Source organism: Lactuca saligna, chromosome 3, assembly GCF_052625555.1.
Source record: "Lactuca saligna cultivar CGN05327 chromosome 3, ASM5262555v1, whole genome shotgun sequence".
NCBI classification, from domain to species: Eukaryota; Viridiplantae; Streptophyta; class Magnoliopsida; order Asterales; family Asteraceae; genus Lactuca; species Lactuca saligna.
The window spans coordinates 171,821,789-171,849,319 of NC_136419.1; the positions used below are offsets into that span (position 1 = coordinate 171,821,789).

Genomic DNA, 27,531 nt, shown 5'->3' on the forward strand with positions numbered 1-27,531 from the left:
CACCAAAGTATATGTTTACATGTTTCAAAATCAATTACATTATGATGACAAAAGTAAATTGTTGACGGTTTAACGTCCCATCCTCAAAGCGCATGAAGTTTTCCTGTGTCACTGATTTCCTGAGAATACAAGTAGTTTTGAAAACTGTCAACCAGTAAGTTGGTGAGTTCATAAGAGTTTTGTTTGAAGTAGAAACCGTTTCCTTGTAAAATCGATATGGTTTGATTTCCAGAAAATCCAATATTTTCTAAGTTAAGTGTGAATAGAAATATTCCTATATGAAGCATTAATGAACCCTAGAATGACCCGTAGAGTTCCTCTATAATCGTCCAGCGTATATAAGTTATATAAGGTTTAAATTAGATAAAACGTTGAATATAGTGGGTCTGCCCTAGGTCCACAACCAAACAAGGAACAGGAGATGAGGCAGGCACCACTAATTCTAGGCCAATCGAAACTAAATTCTTATATGACTCAAACATATACGCTCAGCTATTATAATTGAAGTCTAACAATTCTAGATGAAATATAGTTTTAATATCATAATAGCTATCCTAAGTGACCCTGGTACTTTGTATCGGTACCTCTTTTTGTATAAACCCGACACTTTGTATTTTGTACCCATTTTGTATAAAAACCCGGTACTTTGTAGTTGTACCCCTTTTTGTATATAAACCCGGCACTTTGTATTTGTACCCATTTTGTATAAAAACCCGGTACTTTGTATTTGTACCCCTTTTGTATAACAACCCGATACTTTGTATTTGTACCCATTTTTGTATATAAAACCCCGGTACTTTGTATTTGTACCCTTTCTTTTTGTACGAAGTTGTTATGTAAATGATCATAAACTATACCTATTATAGTTTAATAAAATGTTTGAAATGTATATGTACCCTAACTCTACCCATTATAGTTTATTATATTTCTTTGTGGTGTTTAATAATTTCATCCTATGTAAGTCAAACGTATAGTACGATATAACTATGATTAACTTGCTTTGTTTTGTAATAATGATTATGATGGAGGATTCTTATAAATTCAGCAAGTAATTTCCTATTATATAAATATATCATAACAAGAAATACATGTAATATATGAAGTTATCAAAGATTTAACACTTTGCTCAACATGTTACAAAGTGTTTTGATAGTTAGAAGCTATTAATTAATTCTTAGTCTTTCAGCACTGTTTTAGAAAAATCATACGAAGTCGAAAACTAGATCCGTAAATTCTGAGAGTTCACAAAATGTGTCTAGTTTACTCATAATTTTTATCAAGACTTTTAATGACCTCAAATTTGGGTGAAAAAGTCCATAATCACAGACTGGTCCGGATTGGTGTTTGAAATGATAGGCAGTTTTGTAAAATTCACCATAAATTGTAGAAACATCGTATGGAGATGTGCAAGTAGCCATTTTAAAGCTAGAAACTTGAACTACATGAACCCAAAACAGTTTTAAAAACTAAAATGTTTAAGTTGACCAAAACAGTCCGTGAATGAAGTCCAACTTTTTTGATGAAAGCTGTTAGAAAATTGTAGTTATGTTCTTGGTGTTTTAACTTGTATTCTCCCCCTTAAAACTTGAGAAAACATGAAAATGTAGGGGTATGAACTCACCTTGAGTGATTTCAGTGGATGGATGATGGAGAGAAGGGGTGTTCAACTCAAGAACACTTGGGAAGATTGCTTGAAGATTTGAAGATCTAACACAAATATGATGGAGTTTGTGTATAATCACAAGGAGAATGGATTATGCTTACCAAATGTGGAAGAACACTTGATAATCAGCCTTGAATCTCGAGTTTGGTGAAGAAAAAGTTTGAGAGAAAAGTGGTGTTTGATACTTAGTGAAATGAGGCAAATAAGAGAAATGAGGAGAGAGGATGTTTGTTCCAGCTCTAAAAATGTGGGAATGGATGGAAAATAAGTGCAAGGGGCATTGATGTGACTTAGGTAAGGTGGGGAGGTGTGGATAGTCAAAGAGTGGGTGTGGGGTGGTTGTTTGTGACATTGGATAAGGCAAAGTCAACACTCCACCTTTAATAATTCACCCATTTGATTTTTATTATTTAGATAATGATTTTCATCAAAATATGTTTAAATTATGAATATTTAGAGTTTATTATGTTAAAATATAATTTCTGGAGAAAATCTCGCTTTATAATCACGAAAAACGGGCTTAAAATGTTAAAAAGATCAAAAATGGGCTAAAAGTGACAAAATCCCGAAATTTGGCCGAGGTTCGGTCTTCTGATGCTGAACCGAGAGAGAGGAAGGTAGAAACCGAGAGGGGAGAAGAGGGAGAGAAGGAACCAAGAGGGGAGGATAGAGACCGAGAGAAGAGAAGAGAAAAGAGGAGAGAGGCGAGAACAGAAACCGAGAGGCGGGTAGAGACAGAGACCGAGAGGCGGGTAGAGACAGAGACCGAGAGGCGGGTAGAGAAAGAGACTGAGAGGCGGGTAGAGACAGAGAGGCGGAGGCCGAGAAGGAGCAGAGACCGAGAGGGGCAGAGACCGAGGCTCGATCTCGCATGCCTCAGCCAACAGAGGCTCGGTTCTGGTCCTGAGAGGCCTCTCTTCTTGGTTTCGGTTCCTAAAGCCTGTTTTTCTCATTTTCGCCCCGTTTTAAGCCGTTTTTGACCCGGTTAAGGGTCGGAATGACCCGAATGATTCTAAAAAGTTATGGGAACTTTTGAGAGAGATTTGGGAGAGATTTGACATTCTTGGAGAGATTTCTCATACAAAGAGATATTTGAGAGAGATTAAGTGACAACGATTGAGAGAGGTTCCATGTGGGACAGTTGTGAGTGTCCGGCTTCACAATGCAAGGCTTGTAAATCCTGTTAAGCCTTGCTTAAGGATCTTACACACTCCCGATGAGTATGCAACATTGTTTTATCGATTTGGCTTGCCACTTACCGCAGTTTTTAGGTTAAGGAGATCTAGTTGTACGTACTTTTCGATTTATTATTTCTTATCAGGATAGCGAGTTGTTTAGTAAATACTGAACGTAAGTCCGAGTACACAAGGGTTAGTTGAGCTGACCGGTTTGACTTGTTGACTTTATTTGACTTTGAATTGACCAGAATTTGACGGTTGTCACACTATGCACGAAAATTTTTAATTTTCCAAATTCTAGTTATGATTCAGATTGCTCACTAAAGCACTAAAGGCATATAGATTCACGCGTCATAAGAAACGATTGGGATAAAGTGGATGCTGACTCAGCAGCTATCCAAACAACATGGCGATTTGAAAAAGTGAATTTTATGAAAAGGCATGAAAAAAGGGAAACGTTTTTTCTCTCTCCTGCGTCATCCTCAGCACGCCAACTGTAGACCCATCAACTCAAGCGCTATTTATGAGATACTCCAAGATTTCAGCCGGATTTTTCTCTCTCCTTATTGTACCTATAAAAATAAATTGGAACGACACACTCTCATCCTTTATCACTTCCAGAATTCTCTCAAAGAAACCCGGTGATTCTCTGCAACTGTTCATTATCTTCTTCAAGCTACAACAATGGCGGACTCATCCTTAGTTCATGATACTTCAGTTCGTCAACCTCTTCTCACCATCAAACCCCAACAGAATATGATCATCGATCTTACGCCGTTCATTTATGAACCGTATATGTTGTATGTGTTTGAGTGTCTCAAATACTCACCACTCGTCGACGCACTGACTAAAGTTGAAGTTGTTCCCATGTCGTGCTTGTCTCTTGTTTACTCTAATGCCTTCTATGACAGGATTAATGAACGCATTCACTTTGAACTCCACAATGAGAAAACCTCCATCTCAAAGCATCGATTATGTGCCCTAATCGGTCTTTCTCAAGATTCGTCTCAGGTAAACCCTGAATGCATTACAACTGGTCAATTGTGTTTCCATGTTCTATCAGATGGGGTATACTGAAACCCTAACCACCATTACGAAGTTCAAGAAGTCCTGCCTTCCTCCTCAATGGAATGGCCTTTTTACGTTGTTGTTCAAGGGACTGTCTGAGTGAAGCGCCAACTCCGATGGTGCAAGCAAATCCTTCATGACAGTACTGTATGGGTTGTACCAAGGGATTGACCTAGATTATGGGTCCATCATTTGGCAGCATTTGGTTCAAAGCCTGGTTTCTTCATCCAGGCATTCAGAGATTTCATGTGGGTATTTTTGGTCTATCATCACCCAATGGGCAATGGACCGCCTTCGTGTTCCAATAATGGCGGACTCCTTGTTATCATCCATTGCTACCTTTCATACGATGAAAATCATTGTTACTGATCCATCGAAGTTTTCATTTATTGGATCCATTCCTGAACCAATGCTCAGTCGTATTTCTGAGTCGAGTAATGTTCTACAACAATACCGGAAGCATCCATCTGCTGGCCCAAGAGAGCTTACATAGGTAATGGTTCGGTCCATTGAAGAGGCTGACAAGCCAGCTAAGAGGGGCAAGAAGCTTGAAACACAAAAGGGAGAACAGGTAACCAAGCAAACCAAGGGGAAAACCCCCAAGAAGCGAAAAACTGATAAAGTTTCCCCTTCTCAAGCTCAACCGAAAAAGCAAAAGAAGCCCGCTTGGAGACTTATTCTGCAATCTTCAAGCGATTCAAAATATGTCCCCTCTAAGCACAAGAATGCTCCTCCATCAGAATCTGAGAGCAAAAGCTCAGAAGAAGAGGCTTCGGGCCGAGGTGATACTCCGCCTCGCTCCCCAACCCCAGAAATTCCAGTTCCCTCCAATCCCCCTTCACCTACACCTATAACAATCCTAGCTACCACCTCTCAACCATCCATTACAATTCCTATTCCCACTCCTATATTCACAGATACCACCACTACCACACAAACTCGCTCTACTGTTCCTGATCCACCTACAACCGAACCACCAGTTACAACCGAACCTCCACCTTCTTCCAAACCCTTATCTCCCACGCAATCTGCTGAAACAACCCCTATTCTGGGTGGTGAGGATTTGGAGTTTGATTCCACATACTTCAGTCCTTACAGAGTGCAGAGTGATGACGATGACGATGAGCCTGTTACCAAACGTCATTTAAAGGCAGTAAACGAAAAGCTTGATAAGCTGCTTTCCTCCTCTTCCTCTTCCTTTGGTGCCTATTCTGAAGCTGCCTTGAAAGCCTTATTCTCCTCGGTTGTTACCGAACACAGTACTGCTCTATCTGATGCAGCTAAGGCAATTGCGGCCTCCACTTCCTAATGTCAACAGGCCTCCATTGCTGTTAATGCCTCTACCAAGGAATGCAAGGAAGCGACCGCAAAAGTCGATAAATTAGTCTCCAAAGCTCACATATTTTTAGATTCATTGCAGGGTGCTGCTGCCAAAAATGCTAAAATGGTCAACGCTTCGGTCGAGAACCTTCAAAAGTCTATTCAAGCTGAGCGCTTGAACCTCGAAGCAGCACGCCAAGCCATTCAACAAGCCAACGAGAAACTCCATGCTAATATCCACTATCACTTAACTCAACTGGAAGCGGAGTTAGCTGTGGAGAATCGAATTATGGATGAGCTTGACCGACGTACCTCTCAACTTAAATTGCAAACTCAAAAGTTGCGTATTGTTGAGGCTGCATTTAATGACCTCAAGTCAGAAAGGGAAGTCATTAGGAGTTCTGCTGGAGACGTTCACTCCATCCTTCTTCATCTTGTTGAGGCTCATGATCTGGTCAACACTATCACTGCCAGGCATCATTTGGCAGACAAGCTCAGACCGGGGTTGGATATTCTTAGCCGAATCGAAGGTGTTCCAGTTAGCAGGGTCCAACCGAAACAAGGGGGAGAGAAAGTGACATCGCAACCTACTCCTTCTGGATCAAAGTCATCCGTTGGACCATCTGCTAGATCGAAGGGTAATGAAGCTTTAGTCAGCAACAAAGACAAAAAGAAGAAGAAAACCGGCGATGATGACACTGAAAATGAAGAAGATGTCTATGCTGAAATCCCACGAATCCCTTCCAGAAGTTTAAATCTTCTGAAACAGAAATGGAAGAAAACATCAAGAAGCAGTAAGCTGAGCTGGAGATGAAGCGAAAGGAGGCGGAGCTCCTTGAAAAGAAAAAGTCCATGTTTCCTATATAGACAAAAGAGTCGCTTCAGAGATGTGTAATCGACGATCCAACTGTTCTCTAGATCGAACCAATAATGTCCTTTGGTCTTGACAACTCCAAGGATGCACAGTTCGACATGCCAATCACTCGAAAGGCATTCATCCTCCACTGCTTCAACTCGATTGTTGCTATTCCTTCTCCAAACCCGAAGGTAGATAGAGATCTTCTGGAGTTTTACTTGGAGTTTGCTCAACCCCAATACCTGACCTGGAGCTTAAAGAAGATAACTATAGTCAAGGTGATGAAGCTCTATTCAGTAGGGAAATTGATTAATGTCAAATTTAGGGTGACTCGAGGAACCGAAGGCTCAGTCTACCATTTTTCCCTTGTTGATCTACCAAACCTCAACCCCCATGACTGGATACTCCTCAGCAACATTCTTCTGCTAAATCCTCAGGAGTATCAGCCAAAAATCAATCATGTCAAGCATATTCTTGTTTGCTACATTCATGAGGTAGTGAAGATGGACCAGGAGATTGCCTCTGCCATACACAAGCGACCAACGATCAAAAGCATGGGCAGATCTGGCAATATCAATACCATGATCCAGGGGAAGATAGATTCAACGTATCAAACAGTTATGTTTCTCAGGGGTGAAGGTCAAAAATGTATGTTTTCTCTTGTTGATAAACACCTCTTCTCAACGTCTTGTCTTGAGCATATCTTGGAGATCATACAGAGGTGCGACCAAAACAGCGTTGCTGATAAGAAACTATTTGTTGACATGCTGAGGTGGTACATTCGGTTCCGACATACTCTTCTTGCCATTATTCCTAAACTATTCAAACTTATAAAGATAGTGAGGCCTGCACAGAAGAAATAATCTCTCGCCTCATTTGACGCAAAGGGGGAGATTGTTGAGTCTCTTGGGTTGCATCATGGGCTCAGTCCATAGCCTAGTTTGAATGTCGGTATTAGGCCTGTCCAGCCGTGCATAATTTTTGTATTAGGGTTTAGTATATAAGCTGCATGCATGCAGACTTAGAGAGTATCGTTTTCATTGTTTTTAATTTTATATCTACTGTAAACCCTAGCTCACCTCTACAGCGGAAGTTCTTCATCGAGCTCTGCTGAGGCGTGACTTTATTTTGATTCATAAGCATAAGTTTGATTCTGTTTTGTGTTCTTTCTCATATTGATCTTAAACTGTTTGATTACTTTTATCATACTTGTGAAAGATCTAATCGATCTAAGAGTTTTGATCTCATCAATTGGTATCAGAGCAGGAGACTGTGTAATCCATACACACCTCTTCTGTCGAAGGAGTTCATAGGGTTTTAATTCCGCATTGATTGATGTTTATTGAGTTGTCATTCTTTATTGAAGTATCTCATTAACTGTTAATCCAACCCTAACGAAATATTACAAGTCTGATCTTTTACTGGTTATCGATCAAAAGTATTTACAATGTCCATGGACGATTCACAAACCAATCCGATCAATATTTCCAACAGCATAGAATCTACAACAAGAATACCAATCTTGTATACGCAAGACTATGAAGTTTGGACGCATCACTTTGAAGACTACGTGATTTGATCGGAGGACAATGGATATCTAATCTAGGAAGCAATCACTTCAGGCCCATTCGCTCACTCAAGCGCGTCAAAGATTGTTAAAACACAGAAAGAATACAATCAGCTTGTTAATGACGTTAAAGACATTCCTCATGATGAAAAAGAGAAGTTTCAGTGCAACATCAAAGCTCTACGGATGATAAGGTTTGCTCTACAATCGGATACGTTTCGTTTGGTTAGTTCTTGTGCTACAGCTAAGGAGATTTGGGATAGATTGAGGGAATTATATTCTACAAATGAAGATCCGGAACACTCTATCCAAACTCTCTTGTTATCTGAGTTTGGGGACTTTAAGCAGAAGCCGAAGGAAAAACTTGTTCAAACTTTCGATCGCTTCAGTCATCTTTTGAGTAAGATGATAAAGCATGGAATTGAAAGAAAGGTTATTGAACAAAAGGTCACTTTCATGAACGGCCTCAGATCTGAATGGATGGTTGTTGTGTCAATAGTAAAGGCTCATGAACAGTTCAAGTCTTACTCTCTGGAAAAACTGGTGGGTATCTTAAAATCCCATGAGAATTCTTAATCAAGGAAAGCATCCCAGAATGGTCGTACCGGGTAGGTCGGGCTCCCTAGAAATACCTAACAAGTATGGTATGTTATATGATTGTACTGTATGTTATATGATTCTATGGTATGTGGTATGTTCGAGGAACTCACTAAGCTTCGTGCTTACAGTTTTCAGTTTGGTTTCAGGTACCTCTTCATCAAAGGGGAAGGAGCTGGCGCGGTAGCGATACATCATACACATACACTATTTTCCGCCTTATGAGATTGTTATGGGATTTGTACTCTGATATTCAGTTGGTTACATATTTTGGGTTTTTCAAACACGTTATATGATTGTGAAATGATTTGATCAGACAATGTTTTATTTACAAATGCTTTCCAAAGTATTGATTTAAAAATGAAATTTTTGGACGTGAAATATGGGTTGTTACAGTGAACATACATAAAAACAACGCACAAATCTGACTTCGTATTAGGAAGTTATCATTTTACGAAGTTTCAGATGTAGCAATAGACAACTAAAAACTCGAAATAGAGATCGAGGAATTTTTGAACGAGACAATCTAAATTAGAATCGAAGACCTCAACGATGGTAGTCAACGGTAAAAATTCTATCGAAAACAGATATCGGATGAAGAAGTTACGGATTTTTAACGGACCTTTCGTGTCCCGGCCTGTTAAAAATAGTATAATTAAAATAAAGTCAAAACTATCCAACGGAGTCTAAATGAAAATTGTAGAGTACCTTTTCACCTATGTGTGGATATAAAGAACGCAAAAAACGGAGCTCGTATGTAAAAGTTATGCAAGTTAGAAGTTTGAAAAATCCATTTACGCCCCGCGTACCAGAGGATAGGAGCCTCATCCCATCGGCCATAGGCTCTCCCATCGGACAGAAGCCCTCCCATCCGAAGTGCGTAAGCAATGACATCCCATTACGTCCCGTGTAACCTCGTACGCCCAACGTACCGAGGCGGTTCAGCCCCCTATAACAGGGATGCGAGGGTTCCAGGCAAAATTGCTCATTTCCTCTACTTCTCTTGCGTTTTTACTCTGTTTTTGCGTGCGAGCAATATCCTGAAGCCTCGGTTTTCATACCCAAATCCCGAAGGAAGTCTTACGCTCCCGATATTGATGGGAATCCCGAGAAACCCATTTTCTCCTGTCGAAGTTCTGCTCGGTTTTCCTCTTACCTTCTTTGAGCTAACAAGTGAGTTCAAACCCCTATAACTATGTTTTCAAATGCTTTTATACACTTTTAAGGGGGGGGGGGGAATACAAGTCAACACACGATTATCCTCGTGTGAAAAACATAAATCTCTTGCTATACTTTTTGTTATAATCAATCATATGTGATTCATAACTATCATACGAAAACCTTCTCATACAACGTATCATGATAACACTTTGTCTTTTGGAATGAAACATGTTTTTATATAAATATCAAAAACTTTATTTGTATTTTGAGTATAAATGTCGAATAATGTTATACTTTACATACAAAGTCGACACTACACTAGGGTTCACCATACAAACAAAACATACTTTTGGAAAAACTATAATAGGTATAGTTTACTCGATATTCATGAGATTTTACATACTATAAGTACTATATCAAGGAAATACTTTCATATACACGAACAAATGGACTTTTCATACGTAAATCTATTTGATACTAAGTTTTGTGAGACATTCAATGTAACGATCCAAAATTTAAGACCAAAAATTTCTTTTAATAAAACATTACTTTAAGCAAAGTCATCATTCAAAAACATAATCTGAGTATAATTTTTCAAAACACATGTTCATTATCAGAGTAAACATTCCCAGGCTGTCTAATCTATGGTGTGTGCCATGCGATCACCCCGAGCTCTTCCCTCCGCTACCGGAAGTACCTGAAATCAAAACTGAAAAACGTAAGCATGAAGTTTAGTGAGTTCCCCACCCTACCACATACCATGCATAACCACATACTGCACATATTGGGCCACACCCGCTATCTTGGGCCTCGCCCCCTACCTCGGGCCTCGCCCGCTACAACGGCCCCACCGCTCCAGGCCCCGCCTGGCTTCGAGCCCGCTCGGATACATATCTGTTTTACTTAGGCCTCGCTTGTCACAGGGCCCCGCCCGCCAACAAATAATAACACATACACATATCACACGGCCTTGCCCGCCAACTAATAATATCATATAACATATCACAACACATAAGTTAAACTCATACGACTGATCCTGTCCTAAGGCCTCGCCTATCCTGGGCCTCGCCCTTGTCCTGTTACTGATGAGTCATGGAACCCCGTCCATGCTCCTACTGGTAGTGAGATACGAGCCCAACCCACTCTCACTCCTTCTCTAGCTTGGGCCTCGCCCCTGTTCTGCTACTAATGAGATGTGGAACACCATCCACACTCTACTATTGGTGAGATACAGGACCTCGCCCACACTCACCTCCCTACCAGGCACATACATGTATCACACAGACAACAAGTATAGACTATCATATAAACAAATCCTTGGGCACCCGCCCGCTATTAAGGGACCTCGTCCTGAAAATCATACTAGCATACTGTACCTAGGGCTAACCCCCGGGTCTTCTACTCATAACTACATGGGCCGGCATTGTGGCCTTAGACCCATTTACACAAAGGGAAACTCACCTGCACTGGCTGAACTTGCTGATGATCTCACTAGCTACTGCCCAGCAACGTACTGAACTCCTGCTCCCCTTCCTCCTTGAACTAACAATATCAAAGCAACACTGAGCCTAACTGACCCCCGAAAGACAACCAAGTCAACCCTGGTCCAAGTCAAAGTCCTGGTCAAGGTCAACCTTCGAGGTCAACCCTACTCACCGAGTCACCCTACTGACTCGCCGAGTTCATATATTCAGAGTCCTTCCTTTCGCGTCTCGACTCGCCGAGTCAGTCCATGACTCACCGAGTCTATCGATTTCTGAGACCTGACCTGTCCAACTCACCGAGTCTCCACCCGACTCACTGATTCGAGTCTCAACTCGAAGGGTTTGGGGTTTCACAACCTGACTTGCCGAGTCCAAGAACAGACTCGCCGAGTATAAGGCAATCTTCATCTGACTCGACGAGCTGTTCATCCCACTCGTCGAGTTGCTCCTCACCTTCATGCTACTCACCGAGTCCACTCAAAGGACTCGCCGACTCCATTCAAATCCCTTTACATGCAGAGGGCTTTGAGTCATGCATGGACTCCAAACTGTAGATCTACCCTTGCCAAGCCTATTTCTCACGTAAATTTGCAAACATTACATGTAAAGAAGGAGATCTAAGCAAAATACACCATAAACTAGGGTTTAAGGCAAAGAGGCTCCATAATCAACTCAAGTGCTGCTACTTTATGCTTCTCAAAACCATAATGAGCTTAGATCCGAAGTAGCAACCTTAGATCTAGCTTCTAACTCAAAAGAAGTAACTAATCATGGCTAGAAAACCCCCAAAACTCACAACCATACTAGATCTAAAGGAGAGAACGACTTAATACCCTCAATAACTCAAAAAACTTCTCCAATCTTCGGATCCAAGGCCAATCCTTGAAGCGTCAATGATTCCCCTTCTTCTTCTTCCTTCAAATCACCCACAAATGGCTTAGAAGCTTGAATGAGCAACAATGGGGCTTAGGGTTCGATGTTCTGGGTGAAAGGGGCAGTAAAGGAACCCTAGGGGAGAGAATGAGATGTTTAAATAGGCTCCAAGTCCCGATTTTAGGGTTTTCCTCGCACAGACCAGACTCGCCGAGTCCCCTTGGCCGACTCGCCGAGTCGGTCACTTACTCCTCGACCCGGGTCCCGCTCGGACTCGCCGAGTTCATCGTTGGACTCGTCGAGTCTCCCTTAAAATTAAGGTTTTCTTTCTTTTCTTGGCCTTCCAAACTTTGGGTGTTACAACTCTCCCCCACTTAAACTAAACTTCGTCCTCGACATTTGCTATGATCCACCGCCTGCGATCTGCCTCCAATACCCCACCATTCATTCTAACACCAACTGCCTACCTTCGCTCGCCTTCCGCTCAGTCATTCAGACTAACATCAATCCTTACAGATAATAATCTCGGGTGCATCCTGACCCTGAACATCTTGGAAACACAACTTACTCAACCGACAGTCTTTCTGGTAATCTCCAAATACTGCACTGACCCCATAGGGGTTCACCCCTTCTTTCCTTGTGTGATTTCCTTGCCTCCCCAAGGCAATGCTCCGTAACCATCTCTCCCCTCTGCCACTGTGAAGACCCTTTCCTCACTTAATCTATTACTCCCGCTACTCACAGTACAGGTCATCGTTGCCAGTATCCACTGGGCATTCTTTCTACTATCATTTGGTGTCGAGCACCCCCCCCCTGCGATCAACTAACTGAATTCCACCATACACTGCATACTCACACTGCTATTGACTGGAAATTCTGATATTCCTTATCGGACTTCCAGATGAACTGATACCACCCTGGTCCCTACCAACCTATCAATATTTGGATTACCAACTCCCACTGATCGCTGATCCAACACAACCACTAGTCGCTCCTAGCGATATTCGAAGAAACTTCAATCACCTATATTGCTCAATCTATTCTACCATGATGGCACTACAATTTCCTGGGATCCCCGATCCCCTATCTAGACACTAAGATCCTTACCAAGTCCCACCTGTGTTGCTAAAACTCACGGGCCTTGCCCACGGGTCTCACCCGCCCCTATCCTTCTAGTCCCACTTGTCTAACCACTCTCACACGGGCCTCACCCACGGGTCTCACCCAACCATACTACTAAGCAACCCTGCTCTCAGGTCTCACCTATACTACTATTCTCATATGGGCCTCGCCCACGGGTCTCACCCGACTATATCCTAGAGCAGCCTCTCACAAGGTCACACCTCTCAAGGGCTATACAGGCAAAATCCTTACCATTCTCATCCATTACCCATTCCTGATCCCTATCTGAATGCTAGGAGATAAGGGCCTCGCCCCGACTCCGCCAATGAAGCCACTATGGAATGCTACGGCTTACCCGCAGTCTTACATCACCTTTTATCGTCGTCTGCTAGTGAATGCTACGGCTGCCCCGTAGTCTTACAACACTCCCCACCACTGACTGCTAGTGAATGCTACGGCTGCCCCGTAGTCTTACATCACTTTCCACCACTGACTGCTGCTGAAAAAAGCTGAGGCTCTCCCGCCACTCTTCCATGCTCTACATGCTGCTTCTGCCACTGACTGCTAACACGAAAGCATCCCACGCTATCTGACCTCAAGATCTTCATTCCGACTCACACAAGTCCTACAGGCGACCCTTCAACTTGAATCCGAACCACATACTCACCATTACCATTTACATGCACGAACTGATGGGGAGTTTCTCAAACTCCCAACCCTGAACTACTCAATCCATCAAATGTTGAACTACCTCTTTTCCTTCTCAGAAATCACGTACTTTTTCTGCATTTGCGTGCTCTTACCCTTGTACATTCGGAGGATTCTCCCCCACTTCGATCCTGCTCAGACCTTGCTGCTTAATGAATAGAAATCCCAATCCTTGCTACCATTCCATAATTAATCTGTTGAGGAATCCCATGCTTACCATAGCTAGGGATCTAACCATTCCATTTCTAAAACTTATACGGCTCCAAACTAGCGAGACATACCGAGTCCCTCCAAGGCATGCTACAGTTACTGCACCCTAAATAACCTTCTTCGATAGAACCCATCCCTTAACTACTAACCAAATATCCAATGTATGCAGATGGCATGTAACTCGATCACAATCAAACCGCTCAAAAATGAAATGCTCATACCGATAATGATGTAGAACCATAACAATATAATATCATGCACAAACAAAAAAACTGAAACGGAAATCGCATACTTGCAACGTCTGGCGCTGCTCGCATCTCCAAAGTAGCCATCTAAAAAGCTCTGCCTCCTACCGCAGGAGCCTCCGCACGGCCCTGACGGTCGTCTGTGATCCTCAAGGTTGTACGGGCAGGTTCCATCACCCATCCTGCTAAAAACAAACTGGGGCACTAGGCCTTCTTGTGGCACCGCTGATTGCAGTGAAAACATATCAAGTCTCATCCCTGAGTGATGGTAACAGTACAATCCCTGCTAAAATAACCAGTCCGACCGCACCTGAAGCATCCAGACTCACCACCACTACCACTTTTGCACGCGCCCCCATGCGCCCTGCCATACTTTCTGCATCGACTGCGGTCCTTATAATCTCTCGATCTCGAATCCGATCCCTTGGGCCTTTTTCCCGAACTCGCGACTACCTGAACCTCATCTGGCTTCCTCTTCCGGATCTGCTCCAAATCAATTTCCCTCTCCCTGGCCCGAGAAATCATATCTTCCAGTGTCTTACAACTGGACCTGCTCACAAACTCCCTTATGTCAGCCCTCAGCATCTCGTGATATCGGGCCTTCTTCATTTCCTCATCCACAACATACTGCGGTACAAGAAGAGCCCTCTCCCTGAACTTGGCGGTGATCTCCGCCACAGTCTCAGTAGTCTGTGTCAAATCCTGAAACTCCTGGGCCAGCTGCTACACCTCAATAATTGGCGAAAAATCCACCCTGAACCTAGCTGAGAAATCGCTCCAAGTCATCGCGTCCAATGCGGCATCATCACCCAAAGCATGACCAATCTCTTCCCACCAATCCCTCGCTCTGTCCTTCAGAAGACAGGAAGCGAGTTTTACCTTGTCCTCGTCAGGACATTGGCTCGTACGGAACGCGTTGGCAACATCAGCCAACCATCTGCTGCTAGCAATGGGGTCCCTAGCCCCATGGTAATCTGGTTCCCCACAAGCCCTGAACTCCCGAAATGTCAAGGTACGTGCTCCCATCAATGCCATCATCTCAGTACGGAATGCTTCCAGCCTCTCATTCAAAATCTCCAATATACCCTCCTTGACCGTGCCAAAGATCACAGGAGTCTGAGCTAGAATATTACGTGTAACCTCAGCTGATATCAACTCTCTCATCCGCTCCTCGAGCTGCTCGGCCCCTGAACCCGGGCCCGATCCCTCTCCGGCGCCTGATCCGCCCGTTGGTCTCTCTCGCAACGTCACCATACTGAAACATATAACATAACCACTATCAGAATACTCCTCACTGCTGCGAGACCAAACATACTCACTACCAGGTTCCCGTTATTGTCTCGGCCTTTCCCGAATCGAGTACGGATCCTCTGCTTTCAGTAGTACGGGCCCATACTACCTTCCACATCTATCCGTACTTTCCTCAAGAACTGCTTTGACTCCACCAGGTCCCTTTTCTACTACTACTGCTCCCAGCACTACCTCATCCTAGGCTTACCCTAGGGAAACCTCTGACTCAACTCAAACCAGCCCTCAGCTGCTGAAGGTCTCCTTGTGATGCCAATTAGCCATCACCTGAATACCATCACATGTGACGAGGCTCAGATAATCCTTCAAGTAGAAGACTCGTTCCTACAACGGTTGGACTCAAACAAGAGCTGCGTAATAGGACCAAATCCAACACTCTGAGATTATTCAACCCTGATCACATGTGACGTGTCGTATCCACCTAATGGCTAACTCCCATCACTCAGAATCCCTCAATGCACAAAGCAAGCAGCATTCAGACAAAGGGAAAATCTAACCATAACATACTCAAGCAATCATATCCACATAGCAAGAATCTGAACTAGCATGCAACACAACTCATAAACTCAGGCATAACCTAAACAGGCTATCCTACTACTATCTATTCAGCACTATCATGCAGATCAAAAGCACATATAATAGGCACATAAGGCATCATCCCTAGATCCTTAGTCCTAATCTAACATGTTGTTCTATTAACTAATTAATCAAAACATAGACTTGTATGGGTATTTTGGGGTACTTACTTGAGCTCGGTTGATTGCATGCACCACACCTCTTTTCACTTTTCAAAGTTCTTTTCTTTCTGAACTCATTTTGCTTTATAAAACTGTTTTCTTTCTTAAAACTCTCTTTTTACGAAATGGTCTTTTCATTTTGAAAACTTCTATACCAATTCCTCAGTTTGAGTTCAGACACACCCGAGAGCATGTCTGAATCCCTCAAACCAAGGCTCGGATACCAACTTGTAACAACCCAAAATTTAAGACCAAAAATTTCTTTTAATAAAACATTACTTTAAGCAAAGTCATCATTCCAAAACATAATCTGAGTATAAGTTTTCAAAACACATGTTCATTATCAGAGTAAACATTCCCAGGCTGTCTAATCTATGGTGTGTACCATGCAATAACCCCGAGCTTGTCCCTCCGCTACCGGAAGTACCTGAAACCAAAACTGAAAACCGTAAGCACGAAGCTTAGTGAGTTCCCCACCCTACTACATACCATTCATAACCACATACTGCACATATCGGGCCACACCTGCTATCTTAGGCCTCGCCCCCTACCTCGGGTCTCGCCCGCTACAACGGCCCCGCCGCTCCATGCCCTGCCTGGCTTCGAGCCCCGCTCGGATACAGATCTGTTTTACTTAGGCCTCGCCTATCACAGGGCCCCGCCCGCCAACAAATAATTACACATACACATATCACAGGGCCTTGCCCGCCAACTAATAATATCATATAACATATCACAACACATAAGTTAAACTCATACGACTGATCATGTCCTAAGGCCTCGCCTATCCTGGGCCTTGCCCTTGTCCTACTACTGATGAGTCATGGAACCCCGTCCACGCTCCTACTGGTAGTGAGATACGGGCCCAGCCCACTCTCACTCCTTTTCTAGCTTGGGCCTCGCCCCTGTTCTGCTACTAATGAGATGTGGAACACCATCCACACTCTACTATTGGTGAGATACAGGACCTCGCCCACACTCACCTCCCTACCAGGCATATACATATATCACACAGACAACAAGTATAGACTATCATATAAACAAATCCTTGGGCACCCGCCCACTATTAAGGGACCTCGTCCTGAAAATCATACTAGCATACTGTACCTAGGGCTAACCCCCGGGTCTTCTACTCATAACTACATGGGCCGGCATTGTGGCCTTAGACCCATTCACACAATGAGAAACTCACCTGCACTGGCTGAACTTGCTGATGATCTCACTAGCTGCTGCCCAGCAACGTACTGAACTCCTGCTCTCCTTCCTCCGCGAACTAACAATATCAAAGCAACACTGAGCCTAACTGACCCCCGAAGACAACCAAGTCAACCCTGGTCCAAGTCAAAGTCCTGGTCAAGGTCAACCTTCCAGGTCAACCTTACTCGCCAAGTCACCCTACTAACTCGCCGAGTTCATATATTTAGAGTCCTTCCTTTCGCGTCTCGACTCGCCGAGTCAGTTCATGACTCACCGAGTCTACCGATTTCCGAGTCCTGACCTGTCCAACTCACCGAGTCTCCACCCGACTCACTGATTCGAGTCTCAACTCGAAGGGTTTGGGGTTTCGCAACCTGACTCGCCGAGTCCAAGAACAGACTCGCCGAGTATAAGGCAATCTTCATCTGACTCGACGAGTTGTTCATCCTACTCGTCGAGTTGCTCCTCACCTTCATGTTACTCGTCGAGTCCACTCAAAGGACTCGTCGAGTCCATTCAAATCCCTTTAAATGCAGAGGGCTTTTGAGTCATGCATGGACTCCAAACTGTAGATCTACCCTTCCCAAGCCTATTTCTCACGTAAATTTGCAAACATTACATGTAAAGAAGGAGATCTTAGCAAAATACACCATAAACTAGGGTTTAAGGCAAAGAGGCTCCATAATCAACTCAAGGGCTGCTACTTTATGCTTCTGAAAACCATATTGAGCTTAGATCTGAAGTAGCAACCTTAGATCTAGCTTCTAACTCAAAAGAAGTAACTAATCATGTCTAGAAAACCCCCAAAACTCACAACCATACTAGATCTAAAGGAGAGAACGACTTAATACCTTCAATAACTCAAAAAACTTCTCCAATCTTCGGATCCAAGGCCAATCCTTGAAGCTTCAATGATTCCCCTTCTTCTTCTTCCTTCAAATCACCCCACAAATGGCTTGGAAGCTTGAATGTGCAACAATGGGGCTTAAGGTTCGATGTTCTGGGTGAAAGGGGCAGTAAAGGAACCCTAGGGGAGAGAATGAGACGTTTAAATAGGCTCCAAGTCCCGATTTTAGGGTTTTCCTTGCACAGACCAGACTCGCCGAGTCGGTCACTTACTCCTCGACCCGGGTCCCGCTCGGACTCGCCGAGTTCATCCTTGGACTCGTCGAGTCTCCCTTAAAATTAAGGTTTTCTTTCTTTTCTTGGCCTTCCAAACTTTTGGTGTTACATTCAACTTCACGTACTTTCAAGTATGTAATTAAAGTCCTGTATTATATACCATAATCTCTTGTAGGGAGATCATGATATTTGTGTATAGATCTATATAGGACTGACAATCCCGTACCTAAACTGTTAGCTACAGTTAGACCGGCAGGTCTGGGGTGATAAACGTCATAACATTCCAACGCCTGAAGAACGTTGTTACAGGTAGTCTAGGTCAATAGCATGGAAATAAAACTCACATGGAGTATTAAAAACACGATGATTTACAGGGTTATCAAATGTCTTAGTAATTTTATACATACTCAAATTTGTTATTCTAGACATCAAAAACTACTAATGCATTACAGTTTTTGAACTTTTTAACTACCACACACTCATGGAAAAATATTGGATTTTTCAGTAATAAACTCAGTGATTTTATACCAAACTTACAAATTTTATACATAAACGCTTATGAACTCACCAACTTCATTGTTGACACTCTTTCAAAACTACTTGTATTTCTCATGGATTCAGTAATACAGGTAAACCCCAGCTTTTGGAGAAGGGACGCTAAGACGTTAGTTTAAAACTTATTTTTGTCATCATATTGTAATTTATTTTGAACAAGTATAATTCAATAATGTAACTTTTAAATTATATATATGATGGTTGTTTTACTTTATTTACTATGTATTCAATTGTTACGATACTACATGAAGTCATCCGCCCTTGAACGATTCCGCCGTTCTGGTTTGTGGGTATGACAGTTTTAGAGACACTTTTTTGTGCCACTAAAAGACATATTTTTTGTAGTGAGTGTTTTATATTAACATGTTTAATCCATAAATAATCTTTTTATTCTAAAAGTTCATAGTGAGTTATAAATTTAGGAGCAATTATGAAGTAAGACTAATATAAATTGGATTGGTTGACTCTTATAAGATGAAATTGTGAAATGGGTTGTAACCAAGGTTGATAGATACTTGTAAGAGAACTGGTATTTGACGGACCGACATTAAGACCACCCCATGGATCGCTTTTGTGAATGATACTTGATAAAAAGGTATTATCTTTGTATCCTTAATACATGAGATAAATAGTTGGACTTAAGTGTAGTGAGTGTTATGATTTGATGTGGTCAAATGTTGATCATTAACAAAGTCATTATCAGGTGTGGTGTGAATTATGCAAGAGGCTTATGTAGTTAAGATGAGATTTGTTCCTCTTATATGTTGAGAGAAACACATCTAACGTGTGTTACCTAAAGTTAAACACTAAATGAGATTGATTGTGATCCAAGCCTCATGTTCAACAAGATGTCTATAGCAAATGGGTAAATGATAAAGTTACCTTATATATCAATTCTAGTTTTGAGATTTTGGGAATTAGATTTTAATGAATGACATTCTTCGTAACGTGTTATTGGGGGCAGTTAAATATTTATATACATTCACACTGCTTCTATTTTAATGATGCAAAAAAAAATTTCCATTTTTTTTTCTCCCGGATTTAGATTTATGCTCGATTTTATGATTTGTATTTTTCTTCAATTTTTGTAAGGTGTCCTCACTTTAAAATGAGTCATCACAGGAACTGGACTATATATATATATATATATATATATATATATATATATATATATATATATATAGAGAGAGAGAGAGAGAGAGAGAGAGAGAGATGTAAATTCAATTGAGAAAATAAAAAATGTTGAGAATGGGGGAATTATTGTCATCCAATCATTTATTTTTGTCACAAAAGCCTCCGTCCTACAAACGGAAATGGGAAATGAATAGACATGTATTTTCCAACAAAATATGTTTTCTTAAACTATACTAATTATTACCTTAATATATACAAAAACATAGTTTTTTTCGTTTTTTTTTTTTAATTTTTAAGAAACTATTTTTATTGAAAATGAGTTTAAATATACCAAAATTTATGGTTTATTATTCTCTACAAATAGACATCTATATTGATATAGTTTAAGATCAATATATATATATATATATATATATATATATATATATATATATATATATATATATATATATATATATATATATATTGATATTTTCAGCTATTGTTATTCATAAGTGAATAAAACTGTATCAGATTTTTACTACAGTACATTTGTTATTCACTTATGAATAAAAAATATGATTAATTTTTTTTTTTACAATTTAAGAATCATTCATATATGAATATAACATATAATAAACATAGTATATTCATATTTAAGTATTAGACGATATATTCACTTATGAATATTACATTGTATATTCACTTGTGAATATCAGATATTATATTCACTTATGAATATTAAATGATATTTTCATATATAAATATTATATAGTATTATATGGTATATCACATGTGAATATTACATAATATATTCACTTGTAAATATTAGATGATATATTTATTTATGAATATTACACAATATATTCACATATGAATATTACAATGTGTTTTCACAAATATATATAATTTTTATATGTTATTCACATATGAATAACATACAGATTTATATATTTGTTTTGTTTTTAATAATCTTATACTTATTCAGGTGAGAAAAAAAACATATTTATATGTGAATATAACATGGTAACTTAGTTTATACATTTCATCAAACAGTTGGAGTTCATACAAATTATTTTTTTTTTAAATGTTAAAAACATAATACTTTGACTATTTAAATCTTACAAAATAATAGATTGATAGAGAATTATATGAAATTTTTCAAAAAAAAAAAAAAAAACGATTTTATCATTTTCTAACCTTAATTTTGATGTTTTATTTGATGATCCATGTTCAATGAATGATAAGTCGATTTTTTGTTGATTATCGATGATGTTGATCTAATGACATTGAGAGTATAATTAATCGTAGATGTTGAAGATTTGATCATATTCAAACAGAATTGAAGGTTGAATTAAAAGAACGAATTTTTATTGTCAATTGTTGAATGGTGTTGATAAACGTGTTACTGACGAAGTTCGATGAATGATTAAGAGTGGCTGACGTTAATGACGATTTAATTGAAGAAATTTGGGTGATTGTTGAAGGTTGGAAGACAAATTTGGATGATGAACGATCGATTAGGAATGAGTTTGAAGTGTTATCTAATTCTGTACAGTTATGTATTTGAGATCGAAGATTATTATCATATTTATAAGTTTGTCACTGTGTCTTTTTGTGCTTAGATTAAATGATTGATTGGAAATGATTCGATCATTGTCAACGTTTTTTTTCTCAATTGAATCATCATCATCTCTCACTCACTCACTCTCTCTCTCTCTCTCTCTCTCTCTCTATATATATATATATATATATATATATATATATATATATATATATATATATATATATATATATATATATATATATATATATATATATATATATATATATATCGAATCCTTACAAAAATGATAACCATCATCATAAAGTTAAATGTATTCAAGATCCATTTGGCGCAAAAAAGTAACTAGGAACGATTATGTAACATTTGGTAACTTTCTATGTTGATATTTCATAAATATTGTTATAAATTTAATGAAAAATATAACTATATTTACTAAAAAATTCATCTTAAAGAAAGATAATACCAAAAATAATAACACGTAAAAACATAACAAAACACAATATGTGTTGTAAAATATAACTATATTTACTAAAAGAATCATCTTAAAGAAATATATTACCAAAAATAATTACACGTAAAAATATAACAAAATATGTTGTACCTTACGCGCTTGAAAAAAGGTGAGGATTTATGTTGTTTGAGAAGTTAGCAGCAGTCTTGACAGTACTAGCGATATAGTTGTAGCAACCCTAGAGAATGGAAGAGGGTAGTGTGGGGGTTCTCTCATGTGACTTTAAAACCTCTTCCCATCCACAAAAAACTACAAATAAAGAAACTCTTCGTACCCGTCACTCTTCGATTATTGGAGAGAGAAATTAAACCCCAACCCACCAAAAGTCTCTCGCTTCCCAAGAAGACGCCATAAAAGCTCACGAGACGGAGAACATCAAGAACCAATGAATTTATGATTTAGTTTGTTGCAGTGGCAGTATCTTCTGATCTTACTGAAAATCTCTGTATATCATCTCTTGCTGTCTGCAAATCTAATAATTGCGCTTGTAAGCTAAAGTAGATCTTCTCGGATCTTCGATTTGTATGTTTCAGCCCTATGTCACAAAGGGTTTGTAGATTGTAAGATAAAAGTTCCATTCAGAAGAAGATTAATACAGGAAGTTATAATAAATATTGTAGTTGTGGCTTCTAGCAGGAATACTAGGCTGCCTTCTGATTCAGGTGCGTTTGCAGACTGGGTGGCTAATCCTTCGTCTTCCTCTGCTCTCAGACCTTCTGATCAGGACCTCTCCTTGGGCTTCAATGCCGGTTCCGCCGCCCCCGGTGGAGGCTCGACGGGTATTTGGTCGTCAGCCTCTGCTCGGCAAATCAACTATGGTGTACCAGCTGAAATGGGTATGTTTGTGGTTGCTCCCTCGAGCCATCATCTTTCTGATCATGCGCATGCTCACTCTCTCAACGCACCTTTCTCCAATGCTTCCACCGCCACTGCGACGGCGCTTGGCGTTGGTGTCATCCCGCTTATAACCGCCACCCCTTGTCTAGATGACGGTATGGTGGGTAATCGTGGGATTAGAGGTAACAACGCGAGCACTACTAGTAATAGCATTCAGTTTTGGCAATCGCATCCACAACAAAGTTACTTAAAAAAATCGTTAGTTTCCGATCATGGATTTTGCGGAGGCGGCGGTGGTGTTGGGTCGGCGTCAACGTCAGGATCCACCCTGACTTGTCAAGACTGCGGAAACCAAGCTAAGAAAGACTGCAATCACCGACGGTGTAGAACTTGCTGTAAAAGTAGAGGTTTTGATTGTGCTACCCACGTGAAAAGCACTTGGGTCCCAGCTGCTCGCCGTCGCGAACGTCAGCTCATGCCATCCACCGGCGGCGCTGCAGCAGGTTCCTCCGCGTCTACTTCCGTCACCAAGAAACCTCGACTCACTTCGCGCACCACGACTCCGTCACACACTTCAACTTCAAATACCACACCTCCAAGAAGCTTCGACACTAGTTCTAGCCATCATCACCAAGGTAATTGACAAACCATCATCTTTAGTTAATGGCGGAGTTATATCGCTTCATCATTTTATGGGACACTAACAAAATGGTTTCTTTAAAACTTAGATCCAAGTTTTATGCAATCATTGCCGGTTCAAGTGCGTGCTCCGGCAGTTTTCAAGTGTGTGAGAGTAACGGCTGTAGAAGACGGAGACGACGAATATGCATACCAAGCATGCGTGACAATCGGTGGTCATTTGTTCAAAGGGTTCCTGTATGATCAGGGAGCTGGAACAAGAGACAATTCCAACATACCAAATTTATCTGAATTGCATTTGGGTGGTGGCGTAGGGCGTAATGTAGGTGGTTCTTTATCATCTCAACCTCTTGAACCACCTCCGGTTTACGGTTCCTCCGGTGGCGGATTGCTTGGTTGACACCATTATTAATTACTGATATCTTATCATGTATTGTTTTTTTAGTTAAGCCCAAAGTTTCATGGAATCCCTATGTCTTTGTACTATTTGTTGTCCAATCAAATTGCTTGTGACAAAATCCGGGTATCCTGTGTGCATGTTTTGTGCGAAATCCCCGCAAAACACGTTAATTTACGACTTGTTTTGTATATGTTGCTACACGCAACCTATTCTAGTGAAATAGTTTTTAGTAAGGTTATTATTTTTGATTCATCCATCTAGCGTGTTTGATAAGGAAAGTTTGAGAATTTTTGAGATCTTTTAGTATTTCATAAAATGTTTAATTTTGAACAGAAAGTCTCGTTTGACAAACAAATATTTCTATTTTACTTTAAACAAAACGTTTTAAATCCAAATGCTACTCAATGTAATGTTTAAGAAAACGTTATCCACTACCAGCTATTTTTGTAGAACATGCCATTAATACGATACCAAAGAAGTCGTCTTAACAAGGTGGAGAGACATCCGTACCCATGATTCCGATGAATCTATTTGTATTTGGTTAGGATTGTGTATCTATGTGATAGATTCCAATTAATCTATGTGATAGATTCCAACTAATCTACTAGCATTTGGTGAGGATTGTGTATATATTTAATCTATTAGTATTTGCCAAGGATTGTGTATATATGTACGACAGATTCCAATTAATCTACTAGTATTTGCTAAGGATTGTGTATATATGATAGATCTTCTTTGTGAGGTAAAGAAACTTTTAAGTTCTCAAGTATCGAAAAAGGTATTAATCTTTCACTGCTGGATCAAATGTAGTGGATTCTAGCGATGGGAAATAAGGCACCAATGTATTAATCTTTCACTCGCATCCAACTCAATTTGGCAATTATTGGCGAATTCTTCCACAGGAGTTCATTTTGTATTCTTATTTTGTATTCTTGTCATCACTCCGAAAACTTTCAGTATTTCTTAAAGAATCAAAGACTTCAAATGTTGTTATTATTGATTTCTATGGTTATATTAATTTTTTTATACATGCAAAATGATCCCCGGAAGAAATAAAATCACTACAAGAAATATACTGTTTAGCGGCGACACTATTACCGGCGATATGGGGCTTTACCGGCGACTTTAGATAAAGTTGCCGGTAAAGCCCCATGTCGCCGGTAATAGTATCGCCGCTAAAGGATTGACACCCGAATTCGCACTTTCCTCTTCTGTTGCATCTCAACCGTTCGATGAGATATCCAATCCAACGGGTGGGGTGTGTTATCCAGTATAACCTAATACCGGCGACACAAAAGTCGCCGCTAAAGGTTAAAAAAAGTCGCCGCTAATAGTCCGCTAAAAATGATGCGGTACCCTTCCCTCCAGTTTGTCGCTAGTTAAGGGTCTGGTGTCGCCGCTAAAGGTGTCGCCGCTATTGCCTATCACAGATAAAAAAAAACGCACAGAAACCTTTCATTCTTTATTTTGCTTTCTGTTTGCTTCCAATTTCCTTCACCATTTGGCTGATTTTCTCTTCACTTTGCTTCTTCCAAGCAAATTTCTCCCCACATTGTTCCAAGCAAATATCTCTTGGTGTGGTTAAAGCCTTTGGATCAATTTCTATCTCCATTTCTTGAAGAAAGGTAAGTTTATTTGGTGATTTTATTTTTATTTTGTATGTTAATTTCGATTTGTAGGTTTATTTAGTGATTGAATGGTAATAAATTGTTCATATTCTTGTTTTTGGTGGTGTTGTTTTGGATTAGAAGCAAGTTATTCAATTTCTTGTTTGTGCTTATTGAATTTCAATTAGTTGTATAACTTCCAATTGTAGTTTAGCATTTAGGGACATTTGTTGATTATTAAAAGCTGATTTTGATGACTAAATTACAATAAATTGTTCAATTTCAGTGATTTTGGTGGTGTTGTTCAGTTTTTCCGGTGAGGGTAATTTCGGGTGAAGACTAGTTTTTCCGGCTACATATCCGTTGATTTCCGCCACTACAGGTACTATTATTTCATTTTTTTTGTGAATTTTGTATTTATATGTGAAATTATGTGAAAATTAGATTGTATATTTCGTATTTGTTTGAATATATGTGAATTTGGTATATATATATGCCAATGTATGTGTGTTTGATGTATATGTGGTATATTAGTATTTGGTAGAAATTATATATATTTGTTATAAGTAGAATGTTATTGTATGTATGTGAATGTATGTATGTTTGTTGTAAATGTGATATATGATTGTGAAACTTTTGTATTTGGTATAAATAGGATGTTATTATGTATATATGTGAAATTATGTGTATTTGGTTTAAGTAGGATGTTATTTTGTGTGTATGTGTATGTATTTGTATTTGGTGTATATGTGGTATATGTATGTAAAAGTATGTGAATTTCATCTTCTTATGTATTATATAAAACTATGTGGTTTTGGTATAAGTAGGATGCTATAATTGAAAAAAAAAATTATTGTTATAATTTGAAAAAAAAAACACAAAAAAAATTATAAAATTGTTTAAAAACTTATATACGTAAAAATTCATTATTGTTATAATTGGAAAAAAAAAACATACAATATATATATATATATATATATATATATATATATATATATATATATATATATATATATATATATATATATATATAATTGTTTAAAAACTTATATACAAAAACTAGAAAGTTTTAGTTTTTACCCAAACTAACTCCAAATTAATTAACCAATAAGTTATATGGTTAACTTATAATCTTCAAATTAGTTCATAAGATTATATTTCTATAACCAATAATAATCGGTTACTATAAAAATAGGTTAAAGGATGTTATGTATTTTAATCTCGACGGTAAAAAAGAACAAAACAACAACATAATGTCTATTATAAAATTGTTTAGTTAAAATTTTTAATTTATTTTAATTAAAGTTAATTAAAAAAATGCATAAATAAAAATTTTTAATTTATTTTTTTTATTTTTTTATTATTTAATTTTTGTATTATTTTAGATGTAAAAAAAATGTGGGTTGGAAAAAAAATAATGCTAATTTTGTATACTAAACTCTAAACCCAAAATTATGTTTCAGCAACATCAAGTCTATTGATAAAAGCTGGACTACTAATCCATATCGAAACCATCCCGAGTTCCAAGCAGGACTCAAAGCTTTTATCGAGAAGTCTAAGTCACACCTTGATAGTAATGGTAAAATCAGATGTGCGTGTGAAAAATGTGATAACCGTTACTTCAAGTACCCGACTGCAGTTGAACGCCATATATTTATAAATGGTTTCAGTAAGGCGTACAAAATTTGGATCTATCATGGTGAATCTTTTATTCCTCCAGTCGTCTTGCCAAGTAACGAAATGGCCAATTTAATCGACGATGTGATGTGGGAGTCGAGAGAAAATGATACCAACCTCGATGACGGAACCTCGAATACAAGGGGTAGCGGTGTGGATGATGATTTTTCACAGTTGTTGGAAGAAATGGAAACTCAATTATATACTGG

At 39.5% G+C, this 27,531-nt stretch overlaps 1 protein-coding gene across 1 annotated transcript; it reads left to right on the forward strand.

The window, feature by feature from the left end:
- Positions 1-22,658: 22,658 nt before the first annotated feature.
- Positions 22,659-24,290, forward strand: LOC145037473 (protein LATERAL ROOT PRIMORDIUM 1-like). Its single transcript, XM_078986135.1, has 2 exons — positions 22,659-23,634; positions 23,728-24,290. Exons 1-2 carry the CDS (start codon positions 22,995-22,997, stop codon positions 24,036-24,038), a joined length of 951 nt encoding a protein of 316 aa, XP_078842261.1. The 5' UTR covers positions 22,659-22,994; the 3' UTR covers positions 24,039-24,290.
- The last annotated feature ends 3,241 nt before the right edge of the window (positions 24,291-27,531 follow it).

Coding starts and splice junctions, on each gene's coding strand:
- LOC145037473 (XM_078986135.1), top strand. CDS start 22,995: ATGGGTATGTTTGTGGTTGCTCCCTCGAGCCATCATCTTTCTGATCAT. Junction 23,635..23,727: donor TTCTAGCCATCATCACCAAG/GTAATTGACAAA, acceptor TTTAAAACTTAG/ATCCAAGTTTTATGCAATCA.